The sequence below is a fragment of the Salvelinus fontinalis genome, chromosome 30, assembly GCF_029448725.1.
Source record: "Salvelinus fontinalis isolate EN_2023a chromosome 30, ASM2944872v1, whole genome shotgun sequence".
NCBI classification, from domain to species: Eukaryota; Metazoa; Chordata; class Actinopteri; order Salmoniformes; family Salmonidae; genus Salvelinus; species Salvelinus fontinalis.
Window position 1 is genome coordinate 16041177 of NC_074694.1, and position 16774 is coordinate 16057950.

The window sequence follows — 16774 nt, forward strand, 5'->3', positions numbered from 1 at the left end:
AAAACCATAACTTTAATCGGGGCATAAGCTCATAAGCGACATAAGCGGTCAGAAAACATGCTTTAAAATTGCAACATTTTCCCACACCAAGCATGGCAAGATGTGTTGAATTGTAGGAAAGGTACTTTAAAACATGCATTTTCAGTCAAAAGTGGTCCACACATTTATTTTGCCTACTTGGTGTTTGGGCCCCACAGCCAAATTTTGCTTAGGGCTCCCAAAAGGCTAGAGCCGGCCCTGACTCAGATACATAAATTCTCAACATTATCTCTGAAGAGATGCCTTTCAGTGGCATACTAATAATGGCTGTGGGTGAGCACACAATAAGCGACAAACAAACATGATGATGACTCATGAATGAATAGCCTCAGCATGTCTCCCAGTCAGTGAGCTCTATTTTCCAGCACAGAGACAGCGAGGAGGATGCAGGCAGGACCCACCCTGATCCCATATGAGTCAGCTGCAATCATATGCTCCTCTCGCCGTGCCTAACACACCCACCATCTGCGGCTAGACACGGTGGATCAGACTCTGGAGCTTTCCCCACACTGTCCCACTCCTCCTGACAGAAGACTGCAATGTGATCATCAACACACACACACACACACACACACACACACACACACACACACACACACACACACACACACACACACACACACACACACACACACACACACACACACACTGGCCAGTCAATCCCACAGCACAGCCAGATGCACAGATGTAGGGACCACAACATGGCATCAGTAATTATTTATTCTTAGCCCTCAAGATGGCCAATATGGTCCCAATTCCATCTGTGTCTTTGCACTGCCAAGACCCCATGTTGATGTTGTATAGAGTTTCTAACAGATATGCATTTGGTGTTTCTTTAAAGCATTGGTATTCCTTCTTTGTTGGCTGTTTTCATTTGATGAATAAATAAAAAGATGAAACAAAACAGTGCAGGTATGGTTGTCTTACCTTTGGGTACTGTTGAACTGGGATGAGTACTCTTTCCGAGAGCTTGATGTTTTTGTTACTGATGACATCAAGGTATTTCTTGACGTCACCGTCTTTTCTCAACTCATCCCCCTCATACTTTTCAATTTCTGTAGGAAAAGGTATTCAAGAATAATTGATTAGATATGCAAACAGAACTTCAACAGAAAGGTTCCTCAACATCCTTGTCATTGACAGAGAAGATCCGGTTTCATATGCTAGCTTATTTGTTTTCTTATTGTACTGTTTCATTGGTTCTACACTCTTAGAAACAATTGTTTTTCATCTCTCCCCATAGGAGAACCCTTTTGAGTTCCATGTTGAACCCTCTGTGGAAAAGATTCTACATGTAAACCAAATGGGTTCTACCTGGAAACAAAAAGGATTCTTCAAAGGGTTTTAGATAGCACTTTTAATGTGCCAGACAAGCTCAATAGTGTTCCAGGTAAGTAGTGTGCCAGACAGGCTCAATCTAATGCAGTTAATGTATTTGTAAAATGATATGAAGCCAGGTCTGTTACAGCGTAACCAGGATAATTCAGTCCCTAAGCATAACTTGAGGCTGATCATCATCATCAAAGTTATTTATAGTGCCTGAATGGTGAGAGGAGTAGTTGACATGAGCTGTCAGGTTAAGCATACGAAACAGTCATGAGTTGGAGAACCACTGTGCCGAACAATGATATTTGTATTTATAGCACTTGGGAGAAAGGCATACATCCAGGAAACATTAAGGAGCTGGAAATGAAGCTGTCACCTGTCCTCTCTGGGGATCCCCCTCTGTCACTGGCAAATTAATGCTCTGCAGAATTAAGAATTATGAACCTGCGCCACTCTTGTAGAACAATACTAGAGAGACCTGGGCATGGGAGAGATAGGCAGACAGGCAGCAGGGGGTGGAGGTGATCTCTCACTTGGAGAGCCCCCCCCTCCCCCTCATTTCCTCCTCAACAGTTCTGATCTAGAGCGATTCAGCTCCATCTATTTATACACCATTATGACAAACAAAGCTGTGAGTAAGATGAGGGTAAAGTGCATTCTGTTGGCAGGGCTTCACAGCAGGAGGCTGTTGGCTGGTTGTGTATGTGTTGCTGCATTTGTCTCAGTTACAGACAAACCTGAAAGGCTTTGTTCCATTTCAATGAACTCCAGGAATCTCCAACAGAAAACTGCTCCCATTCTACATTCCATTCAGGCCTTAAGCCTTTGTGTAGGATGATAGTTATGATATCCATGTAAGAATGAATAGTGAAAGCAATGTAAAATAGCGTATTGCTTAGTCATTTAGCAGACACGCTTATCCAGAGTGACTTACAGTAGCAATTAGGGTTAAGCACCTTGTTCAAGGCACAGTGACAGATATTTTCAACTAGTCTGCTCTGGGATTCAAACCAGCAACTTTTTGGTTACTTGTGCAGTGCTCTTAACCACTAGGCTACCAGATTGTAAGGGAACAACGATGGTCATGAGAGGAATACATACTGGAGCACGTACTGCATGACCATGTGGGGTGGATTCAGTCAATGCCTCTCTCATGCTATGCCGTACCAATGTTCACAATCTACCTGTGCCCACAGCACACACACAAAGTAGAAGTACCTGTGTCTAGTTGTGTTCTCAAAGTGTAATTTTGTTTGACCATGGGGCACGGTACTGCATACATACTGCAAAACAAGTTTGATTGAATTGCGCCTCTTGTGGCCGTAACTGTTAGCGAGTGTAACAGTATTTTGGGGAGTGTTGTACATTGTGTCTCCATAGAGACAGCCAAGCTAAGCTACAAAGTCTGGAATGTTGGCTCTAGTTCAGGCTATGCAGTTCCCTGTGTGAAGAAGGAACCACATGGAATTTCAAGAGTCTGGCTGTAAAGTAATCAACTCATTATGGTTCAATTTGTTTCCAGCTACTGGTCCCAAGGAAGTTGGGTTTCCTTGATGTCTTCCCTGCATAGTAAACATCTTGGCTTAATGATCCTTACATTTGGCCTCAGTCCTTGATTCTTTACAGTCATCAATGCCCACTGAAAAATACTGACGTTGCTTTACATCTAGATACCAAGGGCTAGATTCAGGGTGGATTTAAAGTAGGTAATACTTAGGATTTAGTTGAACGCATTTATCCGACATTGCATATAGTGAGTTTCCCAGACTGACAGAAAAGTCCCAGTAACTTGCTTGATTCAGGGAGGTTTTCAGCAGATTGAACTGCATAGTTCTTTGAAACATGACAGAATCCCTTTGAGATTCTTTGGATTGGAACACACTGTCGGTGATGTCTTGTTCCCATAATCTCATTTCTTTCAACTGAGTCTCACATAAAGGAGCTAAACTGAACTCAAAATGAGACACTTCCAGTGGATGCCGCTTTGAAAACGCCACTTAATAATGATGTTGTGAATTTGATTCAGTGAAGCTACTGTCAAGTTGTAGGAGTGTTGAGGCTCCAGCAAACACCACAATTATAAACTGCCTTTGGATATCAAACTGAATAGGGTTTAGAGATCTTTCCTACTTTGGAGTGAGACTTGTCCATAGCATTATTTCTAAACACTGTGAAAGTTTTATTGTGCCAGAGACTCACATAGGATCCTTTCCACAAAACTGAAATTGTCCTCAGGTATCCAGATGTATTTTAATTGTTTTTAAATCCCCTCCTCTCCACTTGCACACACGTACAGAGGCCTAGTTGAAAAGCCTTGAACAGGGAGAATAGTGATTTGAATGTAGCAACCCACTGCTAAGAGAAATCGGAACGCTTACTCATACACCTGCCACCCTGTACCCCTCATACACCTGCCACCCTGTACCCCTCATACACCTGCCACCCTGTACCCCTCATACACCTGCCACCCTGTACCCCTCATACACCTGCCACCCTGTACCCCTCATACACCTGCCCCCCTGTACCCCTCATACACCTGCCACCCTGTACCCCTCATACACCTGCCACCCTGTACCCCTCATACACCTGTCACCCTGTACCCCTCATACACCTGCCACCCTGTACCACTCATACACCTGCCACCCTGTACCCCTCATACACCTGCCACCCTGTACCCCTCATACACCTGCCACCCTGTACCCCTCATACACCTGCCACCCTGTACCCCTCATACACCTGCCACCCTGTACCCCTCATACACCTGCCACCCTGTACCCCTCATACACCTGCCACCCTGTACCCCTCATACACCTGCCACCCTGTACCCCTCATACACCTGCCACCCTGTACCCCTCATACACCTGCCACCCTGTACCCCTCATACACCTGTCACCCTGTACCCCTCATACACCTGCCACCCTGTACCCCTCATACACCTGCCACCCTGTACCCCTCATACACCTGTCACCCTGTACCCCTCATACACCTGCCACCCTGTACCCCTCATACACCTGCAACCCTGTACCCCTCATACACCTGCCACCCTGTACCCCTCATACACCTGCCACCCTGTACCCCTCATACACCTGCCACCCTGTACCCCTCATACACCTGCCACCCTGTACCCCTCATACACCTGCCACCCTGTACCCCTCATACATCTGCCACCCTGTACCCCTCATACACCTGCCACCCTGTACCCCTCATACACCTGCCACCCTGTACCCCCTCATACACCTGTCACCCTGTACCCCTCATACCCCTGCCACCCTGTACCCCTCATACACCTGCCACCCTGTACCCCTCATACACCTGCCACCCTGTACCCCTCATACACCTGCCACCCTGTACCCCTCATACACCTGTCACCCTGTACCCCTCATACACCTGCCACCCTGTACCCCTCATACACCTGTCACCCTGTACCCCTCATACACCTGTCACCCTGTACCCCTCATACACCTGCCACCCTGTACCCCTCATACACCTGTCACCCTGTACCCCTCATACACCTGCCACCCTGTACCCCTCATACACCTGCCACCCTGTACCCCTCATACACCTGCCACCCTGTACCCCTCATACACCTGCCACCCTGTACCCCTCATACACCTGTCACCCTGTACCCCTCATACACCTGCCACCCTGTACCCCTCATACACCTGCCACCCTGTACCCCTCATACACCTGCCACCCTGTACCCCTCATACACCTGTCACCCTGTACCCCTCATACACCTGCCACCCTGTACCCCTCATACACCTGCCACCCTGTACCCCTCATACACCTGTCACCCTGTACCCCTCATACACCTGCCACCCTGTACCCCTCATACACCTGCCACCCTGTACCCCTCATACACCTGTCACCCTGTACCCCTCATACACCTGCCACCCTGTACCCCTCATACACCTGTCACCCTGTACCCCTCATACACCTGTCACCCTGCCACCCTGTACCCCTCATACACCTGCCACCCTGTACCCCTCATACACCTGTCACCCTGTACCCCTCATACACCTGTCACCCTGTACCCCTCATACACCTGTCACCTGTACCCCTCATACACCTGCCACCCTGTACCCCTCATACACCTGTCACCCTGTACCCCTCATACACCTGTCACCCTGTACCCCTCATACACCTGCCACCCTGCCACCCTGTACCCCTCATACACCTGCCACCCTGTACCCCTCATACACCTGCCACCCTGTACCCCTCATACACCTGTCACCCTGTACCCCTCATACACCTGTCACCCTGTACCCCTCATACACCTGCCACCCTGCCACCCTGTACCCCTCATACACCTGCCACCCTGTACCCCTCATACACCTGCCACCCTGTACACCTCATACACCTGCCACCCTGTACCCCTCATACACCTGTCACCCTGTACCGCTCAGACTCCTGTCACCCTGTACCCCTCATACACCTGCCACCCTGTACCCCTCATACACCTGCCACCCTGTACCCCTCATACACCTGCCACCCTGTACCCCTCAGACTCCTGTCACCCTGTACCCCTCATACACCTGCCACCCTGTACCCCTCATACACCTGCCACCCTGTACCCCTCATACACCTGCCACCCTGTACCCCTCATACACCTGCCACCCTGTACCCCTCATACACCTGCCACCCTGTACCCCTCATACACCTGCCACCCTGTACCCCTCATACACCTGTCACCCTGTACCCCTCATACACCTGCCACCCTGTACCCCTCATACACCTGTCACCCTGTACCCCTCATACACCTGTCACCCTGTACCCCTCATACACCTGCCACCCTGTACCCCTCATACACCTGCCACCCTGTACCCCTCATACACCTGCCACCCTGTACCCCTCATACACCTGCCACCCTGTACCCCTCATACACCTGCCACCCTGTACCCCTCATACACCTGCCACCCTGTACCCCTCATACACCTGCCACCCTGTACCCCTCATACACCTGCCACCCTGTACCCCTCATACACCTGCCACCCTGTACCCCTCATACACCTGCCACCCTGTACCCCTCATACACCTGCCACCCTGTACCCCTCATACACCTGCCACCCTGTACCCCTCATACACCTGCCACCCTGTACCCCTCATACACCTGCCACCCTGTACCCCTCATACACCTGCCACCCTGTACCCCTCATACACCTGCCACCCTGTACCCCTCATACACCTGCCACCCTGTACCCCTCATACACCTGCCACCCTGTACCCCTCATACACCTGCCACCCTGTACCCCTCATACACCTGCCACCCTGTACCCCTCATACACCTGTCACCCTGTACCCCTCAGACTCCTTACTGACCGCCCAGCTGAACGGCTCCAAGACCTCTCTAGTCCCTTTAATCCCTAACATCTGCCGACTGCGTATTCTGTGGCTGGCTAGGTGACACCTGCCTTCTCCGGAGGATGCAGTAAAGTAGCCAGGTGACCCCAGCCCGCTAGCAGGAAGGTCTCACACAGAAATCAAACTATTGAAATCTTTGAAAAAGCATGCTTAGACGGCAAGAGGGCAAGGACGATCTATATACCCTGCTGCGGCTCTTTGTGAATACAGAAGTTGGAAAGATTTGAGTTCTCTTGCTGGTTGGGATGGGAAGGGGGGGGATATGTGGGGTGGGAAGCATGATTTCCAGGTGGAGAGGGAGGATATGTACCTGTAATCCCCTCTGAAAAATAAAAATTACAAATCTAAATAAAAAGTTAGTCACCAAAAGAAAAGACAGCTTTTAACTGCCAATGAGCCATTGAATTGAACATCCATTGAATATGAGCCATTGAATTGAACAACCATTGAATATGAGCCATTGAATTGAACAACCATTGAATATGAGCCATTGAATTGAACAAACATTGAATAAGAGCTCATTAATTTAACAACGATAAACACAAGGACACCCACTCTCTTGAGTCATAATGATTTTATAGAAAACAACTTCACCAACAACCATTGCGATATCAATCATAATATATTGTGCTAACATGGATTAGTTCTGAATGTACAGTATTGTAGCCTATGTATTCCTTTTTTAAAGCACAATGTGAAAGCAACAAACAAATAAGCCTTGCACTGATATTTTTGTAAAACAAGGTCATATGCAGCAGTTACATGTGTCAAACGTGAAAAAAATTCTGCATTAACATGACAATCTTTGTTGATAATAAGACCAATCACCAAACCAGACAAAAGGCCAGATAGTTACTCAGTTTCCAATCTACCATTTTCCTCTTAACAATTAGAATTTAGAACTGAGGACATAGTACTGACATGTGCATTAGAAAACAGTGCTTGACAGTTGGACACACTAATCTGTAACCAGTCAGAAGGGATACACGTTGTGTGTTTGACAGTTCTTCTCACTTGAAGCATCCTAACTATGTTCACTGGGAAAACTGTGACTCATTTGGCATGTGTGTGAGTGTCTGACTAAGCGTCTCTCTCCCCATCATGAATATGTATAACCTAATATCTCTTTCAGACGACAGGGTTCACCTTACTGTTCCACTGTGCTGCATATTAAAGTGTTCTATCTTCCTTCTGATGCCTCCTACCTATTGGAGGTCATTTCTTATTATGGTGCTACGTCTTTGTGCATGTTACTGAATCGATGTAGTTGACCCCAAGGGAATGGTATCCGACCAGCCTCAATGCATCAAACACAGCCAGAACAAGTCAAACAGCAGGCAGCCAATTTGACGCATACATTGTCATTCTCTCACAAAAGAATCCACACTAAAACATAGAACCAAACCAAAAGTGAAGCAATTCATGGTCAAAATGAATATGCCAAAGTATACAGTGAAAGGAAACTCAGTGACCCCAATAAGGTGACTTGAGTGATTTACTGTACCTGTGCGTGCAATAGTTTTGTACAACATTAACAAGATACTGCATAATTCATTTGACATTATTGTGCGTGGAAAATGTGTCTTATGTTTGCGTTACCTCTCTCCCTTCCTCCCTCCATCCCTCCTATTCAGATATAATTCCTGATATGTCCATTGTCTTACAAAAAGCATTATCATTCAACAGGCCATTTTATTTACGTTGCAAGTAGGTAGAGGTATGCAGATTTATAAGCATAGATTATATACCATTTAAAGTGAGTGCCAATATTAGATCGGATTTAATTGTAAATAATATCTGCTCTGATATGAATACATCACAACAAATAAATATAAATATAAATATAGCCTAGCGGTTAGAGCGTTGGGCCAGTAACCGAAAGTGTTGCTGGATCAAATCCCCGAGTTGACAAGGTAAACATCTGTCGTTCTGCCCCTGAACAAGGCAGTTAACCCACTGTTCTCCGGTAGGTTGTCATTGTAAGTAAGAATTTGTTCTTAACTGACTTGCCTATTTAAAAAATAATTATGACAAAGAACAGCAACAAATCATATAATATCATATACCACTTTAAGCATTACATTGTACTCTCTCCTACAAGAGCTAATTGTTTTCTTTATCTTAATGCAATTCCTTCATTGAACTATTGCCTTGGGCTTCACCGAGGGAGTGATGAGAGGGAAACATGGAGCTGTCATGCTCCTGGAGGTAAATGACCATGCTAAGGGATTTAAGCTTACAACCTGCTGTGTTGCACAGCAGACATCTCTACTGTGGGCTCTGCGTTACTGAGCCTTATGTATTACCTAGACGTAGCCTGCAGCCCAGCACCATCCCAGGTGGTACCCCTGCCAGATGTGAGGTTACAGCCACACTTTCATTTCCTGGTTTCACAACTCCACCAGCAGCTAAATGAACCACCGTGAGCCTTCTGCAACACCATTTAACCATTCAACAAAACAGAACTGACATTTCATCCAAACCATGTATTCACATTTATGACAGATAAATTAAATAGACTGAAGTTAGAAATCAAACACTGATATACTATGTCCACCGGACTCTTTTGATCTACAGGCAATAACAATCTATCCAAATTAGAATTCAATAACATTAAAATGTAATGAAAAAGGGTCATCCAGCATTACTTATGTTTGTCAATCAGATGTAGTGCTAAGCTGTTGGGTGGTGTAGATATGCAGCACCATTAGGATGCCATTATTTACAGGTATGATCCCACTCTGTGCGTATGAAACAGCCTTGCATAAATTTGGCAAAGGGAGCTGTTGTTGACCAATGATGGTCCTGTCTGGTCCTTTACGGCTCAGTTGCTAGAGCATGGCGCATGCAATACCAGGACGGTGGGTTTGATTCCAAGGGCCACCCATGTGAAAAACATTTTGCACTCATGACTGCAAGCCGCTTTCGATAAAAGCGTCTGTTATATCAAAATAAATCTGAACTGACTTTCTGAATTGCAATTAGGAATATTCTGGGGTTTTATTAGCTCATTATTCAGGTGTTTCATGAACCCAATTTGCCGCAATGAATTATGTTAGTCAGTCAGATTTACGTGCTAAGTTATTGTGCGGGATAGATGCAGTCCCATTAGGACAACATTGTCTACGGGTCGGTATTGAATTGCGGTGGCATTTGGGCATGGCAATTTAAAAAAAGTATAATTGGGTACATCTAAATATGTCCGCGTAATGACTTTTAATTATTTTACCATTATGATAACATTGTGCCACCAGTAGTAGTAACACCAATGATGGTAACACCAATGATGGTAACACCAATGACACATTTGAGGTAATTTAGGATTTTCTTAAATGGAGGTCACAGATGCTCAAATCTAATGTCATTAACCCTTTAAAAATCGATTATTTAAGTGATATGATTAATAATTTCGTTCACAATGTTTTTTCCCTTCATTTAAATTGAGTATCACCAATGAAACTTAGAGTTTAGACGCAACAACTTATCAATGGAATCCTCAAATCTATGACATACTAAAAGGGTGTGATTAGCTAATAATTGTATTCAATAAAGACCCCTCCCCCATAACAGTTTGCCACTTGGGAAATGTTCAAGCTTCTAACATGTACGCTAAGAGTCGGGAAGCAAGTACGGGGAGTGAATGTAATAATAAATAAACTAACGTGGAACAAAACAAACACAAGCACACAGAAACACAGAAACAGAAACAATAACATCTGAGGAAAGAACCAAAGGGAGTGACAGATATAGGGGAGGTAATCAGGAAGGTGATGGAGTCCAGGTGAGTCTCATAAGGCGCAGGTGCGCGTAACGATGGTGACAAGTGTGCGTAATAATGAGCAAACTGGCGACAACGAGCGCCAGAGAGGAGGAGCGGGAGTAGACAAATGTTCTTGTATATCTTTGTACTTCCTGATTTTCAAGGTGGTAACACCAATGACATAAAACTGAGGGACAGACATTATACTAGTGAAAAAAAATAGCCTTCTTTGTTTTATAAATTTATACAACATATGAAATACTTTCGTTTACTTTCTAGCTTTCAAAATAATAGATATCTCTAAATCTCCAAAACATGTCACTACAACTCTACTGGGTCCCTACTGGGACAAGCCAATTGGCTTTCCCTAAGTACTGTAGCCCTTTAAACTCACATGCATACTACACACCCGTTTAGCCCAAATGTGCACTTCACATTTCCATATTATAAAACTAATGTATTTTACACAATCAATGTTCATGATAACTATGTTTTATGCACAGTTACAATGATTATACACAGGATTGTTCTGGATTGTTCTGAACAGAATGAGCTTATGTTTACTGTTAGACCACTCGCTCAAGCCCTTGTAATTGTTGTGTCTGCCCCAAATTTTGGATGAATATTCTTGTAATGTTACTGAATATATCCAGAGTATTTACAGATTTCGTTATCGACAAATGGCTGCAGAAAGTACAGTAAAATGCACATAAGATTTACAGTGTAATGTTTAAATTCGGTCTTGTTTCAGGTGAACTGTTGCGTCCTCACTTTTGTTCTGAGAATATTCCATAATCTTCCAATTCTTCCCTTTCAATTGCTACCATGGTTATGCATATGCTCCTCATATTTTTCCTATTGGAAAAATCTAATTGTGAACATGTCCATTGTGGTCTCCCGTTTATTAGCTTTCCAGAGGATAAAGAATCTCTCAAAATGAATAATTATCCTAATTGTGTAGTCTGCACACTCAGTCACTGCTTTTAGCAAACACTATTGTTAACCTCAAATCCACATACTTAGGCTTTCAGTTGCTGTGAAATGACTTCAGCAACCTCACATATCGACGTTAAAATGTTCTACACTCTTCGGGAAAAAAAGGTGCTATCTAGTATCTAATAGGGTTCCAGGTAGAACCCTTTTGGGTCCCATGTAGGACCATTTCCACAGAGGGTTCTACATGGAACCCAAAAGGGTTCTACGTGGAACCAATAACGGTTTTCCCTGGAACCAAAAAGGGTTCCCCTACAGCCGAAGAACCCTTTTGCAACCCTATTTTCTAAGAGTGTACATCTACTGTGTGACGACATGATACAGATTGCCTTTGAGGCATAATCAATGTATTGAATTATTTCAGGCATTATGCTTTGCTTGGGGATCTTGGTCTAAACATAACTTTTCTGAACAATTGGAGAGGTAGAGGTAGTATTGTCTCATTTACCTCCCGTTCACCTCCCATTCATTCATATCATATCATACAGTACATGTATTGTATATCAAAAGAGACAGTGACTCGATCATGAAGTGTTTTACTTTCTGTAGGAAGGACATCCAGGGAGTTTGTCATCATCATTGATCAGATTTCCTGTGTGATTTCAGTGTGCCTGCTTCTATCATTATGGCTGTATAATTTATTTAACAGCGCAGGAACACATCCATCTTCCTGGCCTGATGAATATCTGGTACAACCATTATCATGTAGCAGAGAAGAATACAATAGAAACACTTATTACCTCCTCTGGATAAAAACAACTTTTCCTCTCAACAACAGGCTACACACGTCAACAGGTGCAACACTATGTGTAACATGAGACATGCTTCAATGGACAATATCCAATATCTACTATACTATATTTTCAGGTAAGGTGGTGTAGCAGAGGTGGTTCGAGGAACTACACCTGTGTGATGAGTAGCGCTGTCACGTAATTTCAGCAATCATTATTTATTTTAGACATTTCTAAAGAAACATGACATGAAGAAAATGTAATCTATTTCAGAAGAACAGAATAGCATACTCTGAGTTGTAGGCTACACTTGTTCATTTAGCAGACAAGATTTGGTTAGAATTCCATGGCATCTTTTATATTATTTTATAGTATGAAGAATACAATTGAACAAAGCTGAATAAAATAGAAAGCATATTTTCTCCAAATGATTTGAGAGAGTGAGCACATGCGGCTATTCTATGTTGAGCGGTTAACAAATAAATAGGTACTCCTATATGCTTAATTTAGTGTTATTAATCAAACTTTAGTTGTTCTACAAACGTTGGCCTATATGTTTCGATTTTTAATACATTCAAAGGCAGAATGATGCAACTCTAATGATCATTTTTCAAAGTTGGTTGAAAGGCAGGCTGTACACACTTCATCAGTCTCTCATTCACAATTTGACAAGCACTTGATAATGCCTCGAATTTCCTGGCGGAATCCCCTTTGTGTGGCCGTAATGCACACCCAAAAAATCCATGCCTTTTGTGGCCAGTGGCCGTTGTTCAAGTCTCCCTGAGTGCTGTGTGCTGCATGCCCTGAAGCACCTCTCACTCATATGGCTCTCCATCACGTGATCGGGTCTTTCTCACAGGCTACAAGTGAAGACAGACACTTCAGGGACGCAACTGCGCGCATCCTTTTCGTCAGCCAACAAGATGAGTAGGTCTAAAGAACAGCAAAAGTGCTAGCCTATGTCAATCTACTATCCCCCATTGTACAAAAGTTGATCTATTCTATTCTGTGCGAGAAACAAATGTCACAAATTAATACAACCACTACATTCAAAAAAAATGTACACTATGAGGCTACAAACTGATCACAACATTGAGCTTAAAATTTTATAAACTATTAGGCTATTTCTTCACATTATAAGCGCAGAAATGCGCACACGGCAGTTTTCCATTAGCGGGTAAACAAGATTATCAAAAGTTACTTTTATGCATGTAATGCTTTTATTATAAAGGTGCATTTTTATGGTGAAAATGATCTTCCCCAAACTTGAAATTCATGCGCTGCTTATGTATGCCAGTTAGGCTCTACACCCATTTTTAAGTAGTTATTTGGCCACTTTAGTTACAAACCTTATCAAAACATATATAGACCTATAGGCAAGGCTACATGAGATGTGCAACTATGATAAAAAAAAGTCACACAAAAAATACATTGTTTCTTGCCTTATGCTGGGCATTATTCACAAGGGATAAATATATAATTCACAAGTGATAGGCTAATATTGTCATCCATCACACTGTTCTTGATTTAATCTTGTCTTTACATATACTGAATAATATATATGTGAGATTTGTTTTGATTTAGAATGGACCATTCTAAATTCATGCACCTGTCTCGAAGCAGGGGCAGGGGGAAAAAAGACATGTCATCTATCCACTTAAATAGTGATAGGAGGATGCTTTTCCCTGTGGTTCATTTTCATGCCAGCCAGGTAGGCTATACTCCTGTTGTAAAGATAAGCAATGTGCTTAATATTAGGAAAGTTGAGAAATAAATATAGTAGGCCTAGCCTATAGAAAACTCATGGGCTCCTCCTCTTTTTAATAGAGGTAATCACTCTGTTTTCTCTCGGAATTGCATAGCCTATAGAAATATTGTGCAACATGAGCTCATGGGCTCTCAGTGTTTGATTTGATTTTCGATTACTTTTGCATTGATGTCAGCGTGATTAGAGGGTTTGCAAGTTTGGTAGGCTACTAATGACCATCAGCAGCATCAGAGCTTGGAGAAGTTTAATTACCGTGACTTAACAGTCACATGGAATTTCACTGCCTTCATACCAGTGTGGCGGTAATATGGTCACCACAACAGTCCTGCTGAAAAGTAACATTCCGGGTTTTTTCTGCACCGAAAGGTTTTGGGCCGCCTAAGTGTTTTTTCGGGCCACCTATGTCCAAACAGATTTTTTTTTAAAGACTAATACATAAAGTATGTAGAAAGGATAATGGATCTATATATTTTTTAAATAATATCATCTATGAACAAAAAATCACCAAAATAAAAGGTAGACAGTCATAGAGAATCTAAGGATTGCTTTTGTCATGGCCTGGGTCCCCCATTGATTTTGTTTTAATGTTTGAGTAACTCAGACAACATAAGCCATGGCAAAATGTGTAGAATTGCAGGAAATTTGCTTTAAAACTGCAATTTTTTCTCAATTTTATCTCAGCAAGGTGGCAAAATGTATTGAATTGCAGGAAATTAGCTTTAAAAAAGCAACATTTTGTCACTCGGCCAAAAGGAGGGCCTCTAAAATGTTTGGTCGACAACCACATCATTAGCCACAACCCCCCCATGCCCACCACCTAAGCCCCATTTTGATCTAGAAAAAAACCCTGACCTTACCTAAGACCTAAAATCTTGTGCTAGCTCCCAGTGGGATAAGAGTAAGATAATGTGGTTTTGAGTGAATGACCTGGGATCGATACGTGGTCAGTCAAATTTGCAAGATAAAAATATAAGCAGACAGCTCAACTGCCCTTAAGCATGTGCCATTTCCAAATTATTACTTCATACCATGGAGACCATTTACAAATGTTATACTTTTTTTTATGTTCAAAGTAAAGGCCAAACGTATTCTCCATATCTGCAGGCTATACAACCAATGGTCAAATTTCAAATTCCCAGTTAGGTCGGGGATTGCACACCTTGTATTTATATGAGGGAGAAATGATAATTGACTGATTCTCTAGTCTAAATACAACATTTTAACAGTTTTTACCTGCCTAGAGTTACAGTAATTGTGGAGTAATTGTGGCTCAAGGTCTCTCACTAGTGCCAAAGAGGAACTGGAAAAGAAGGGAACCCTCACCATGGCTTGAGACAGGTCTTAAAGGTAGACTTAGCGATATGACGTAGATGCAGAAAGTAAACATCACAGTGGGTCAATTTCCAGAAAAACTAAGAGCTTTGAATCACAAGGCTCAACTTCTCCTCTGTTTTAGTGCCCTGGCAACCATGCTGAAAGAGCGTGACGCGCATTTGTGCACATGCGCAGATACCGTGTGGGACTGTGTGAGAACAAAGTCTTGCCACTCGCTCATCTCAATATCTGTGGTACTGCTTATGGAAACGTATTTTCGCTGAGTCTCCTTGTAGACCTTTCTTGCAGTCAAATTACCAAATCGCCCTCTAGTGGACACTTGGGTGGAACGTTACTAATATTTTCCATAATTTCATCATTAATCAAAAATAATTTCCAAAAACCTCCTGAAAATCCTGTCTTTCAATGTTAAACGGTTTTGTTATATTTCAGTCTTCTGTGATGTATATAAAGTGTAATATTGGGATGCAAACTCAAAATGTAATACATTTTAACTCTATATCTGATGTGTCTTCTTCTTTTAAGCCCATAACCATGTGTGTGAGGTGTATACTTTTGTTTCAAAGTGGATTTGTTTAAGACTACCAAGAACCACTGTTTGACCTTGACTTAGCCCACTGCAGTAAAAGGTTAACATATTTGTGAAGACATCTTGAGACAACTTAAGAAACATCTTCAAGTCTTTATGTCTCAAAACGTCTCAAGATGTCTCAAATGTATGTCTCAAGACATCTTATGACGACAACGATGGCTGGGTCTGTCTGGGGCGTTGCTGTTGTTGCTTTTATAGAGGCAGGTGTTGTGATTCCCCGACATTATCTGTGGTTGTACAAATGTGAATCAACTACTGAGGATTCTTATTCATCTCATTTTCATCTAGCCTATAGTTGCAAATGACACTCATTAACCATTTCCATTGGCAACATGATGATGGTGTGACTCACAGCTCACATAGTTATTTTTGGGGGGGGGGGGGGGGGGGGGGGGTGATTGTAATTGTGCCACTGACTCATTCTATACAATCATGGACCTGAAAATGAATTTGGCCCAAACATGATCATTATTCTTCATGGTTTGCTAAAATATGCTGCATTATGAAATTTCTGGATTGTATCACTGGACATAATGATTAATCTTCACTGCACATATAAACTAAAGTAAACAAAATACAGAATATTTAACAGACTATCATGACTCTTTGTCACCTGTTGAATCCATAATATATTGTCGACCAAATGGAGCAGCAACAGCTGTCTCCAGGTACAGTACTCTTACAACTGTCTCCAGGTACAGTACTCTTACAACTGTCTCCAGGTACAGTACTCTTACAGCTGTCTCCAGGTACAGTACTCTTACAGCTGTCTCCAGGTACAGTACTCTTACAACTGTCTCCAGGTACAGTACTCTTACAACTGTCTCCAGGTACAGTACTCTTACAACTGTCTCCAGGTACAGTACTCT

General features: G+C 43.1%; 1 protein-coding gene across 11 annotated transcripts in view; it reads right to left on the bottom strand.

Moving 5' to 3' along the window:
• LOC129828722 (KH domain-containing, RNA-binding, signal transduction-associated protein 2-like) overlaps positions 1-16774 on the bottom strand; it is a 130230-nt gene that overhangs the window by 103089 nt on the left and 10367 nt on the right. For 10 of the 11 annotated variants that reach the window (XR_008755284.1, XR_008755282.1, XR_008755283.1 and 7 more), the window contains exon 2: positions 967-1094. The exons of the other annotated variant lie outside the window; for it this stretch is intronic. Coding sequence is in view for 1 of the 10 variants with exons in the window: in XM_055889884.1 (XP_055745859.1) it covers positions 967-1094 (128 nt within the window). In the remaining 9 variants the exon portion in view is untranslated. The remainder of the gene's footprint in view (positions 1-966; positions 1095-16774) is intronic. 11 annotated transcript variants of the gene reach the window in all.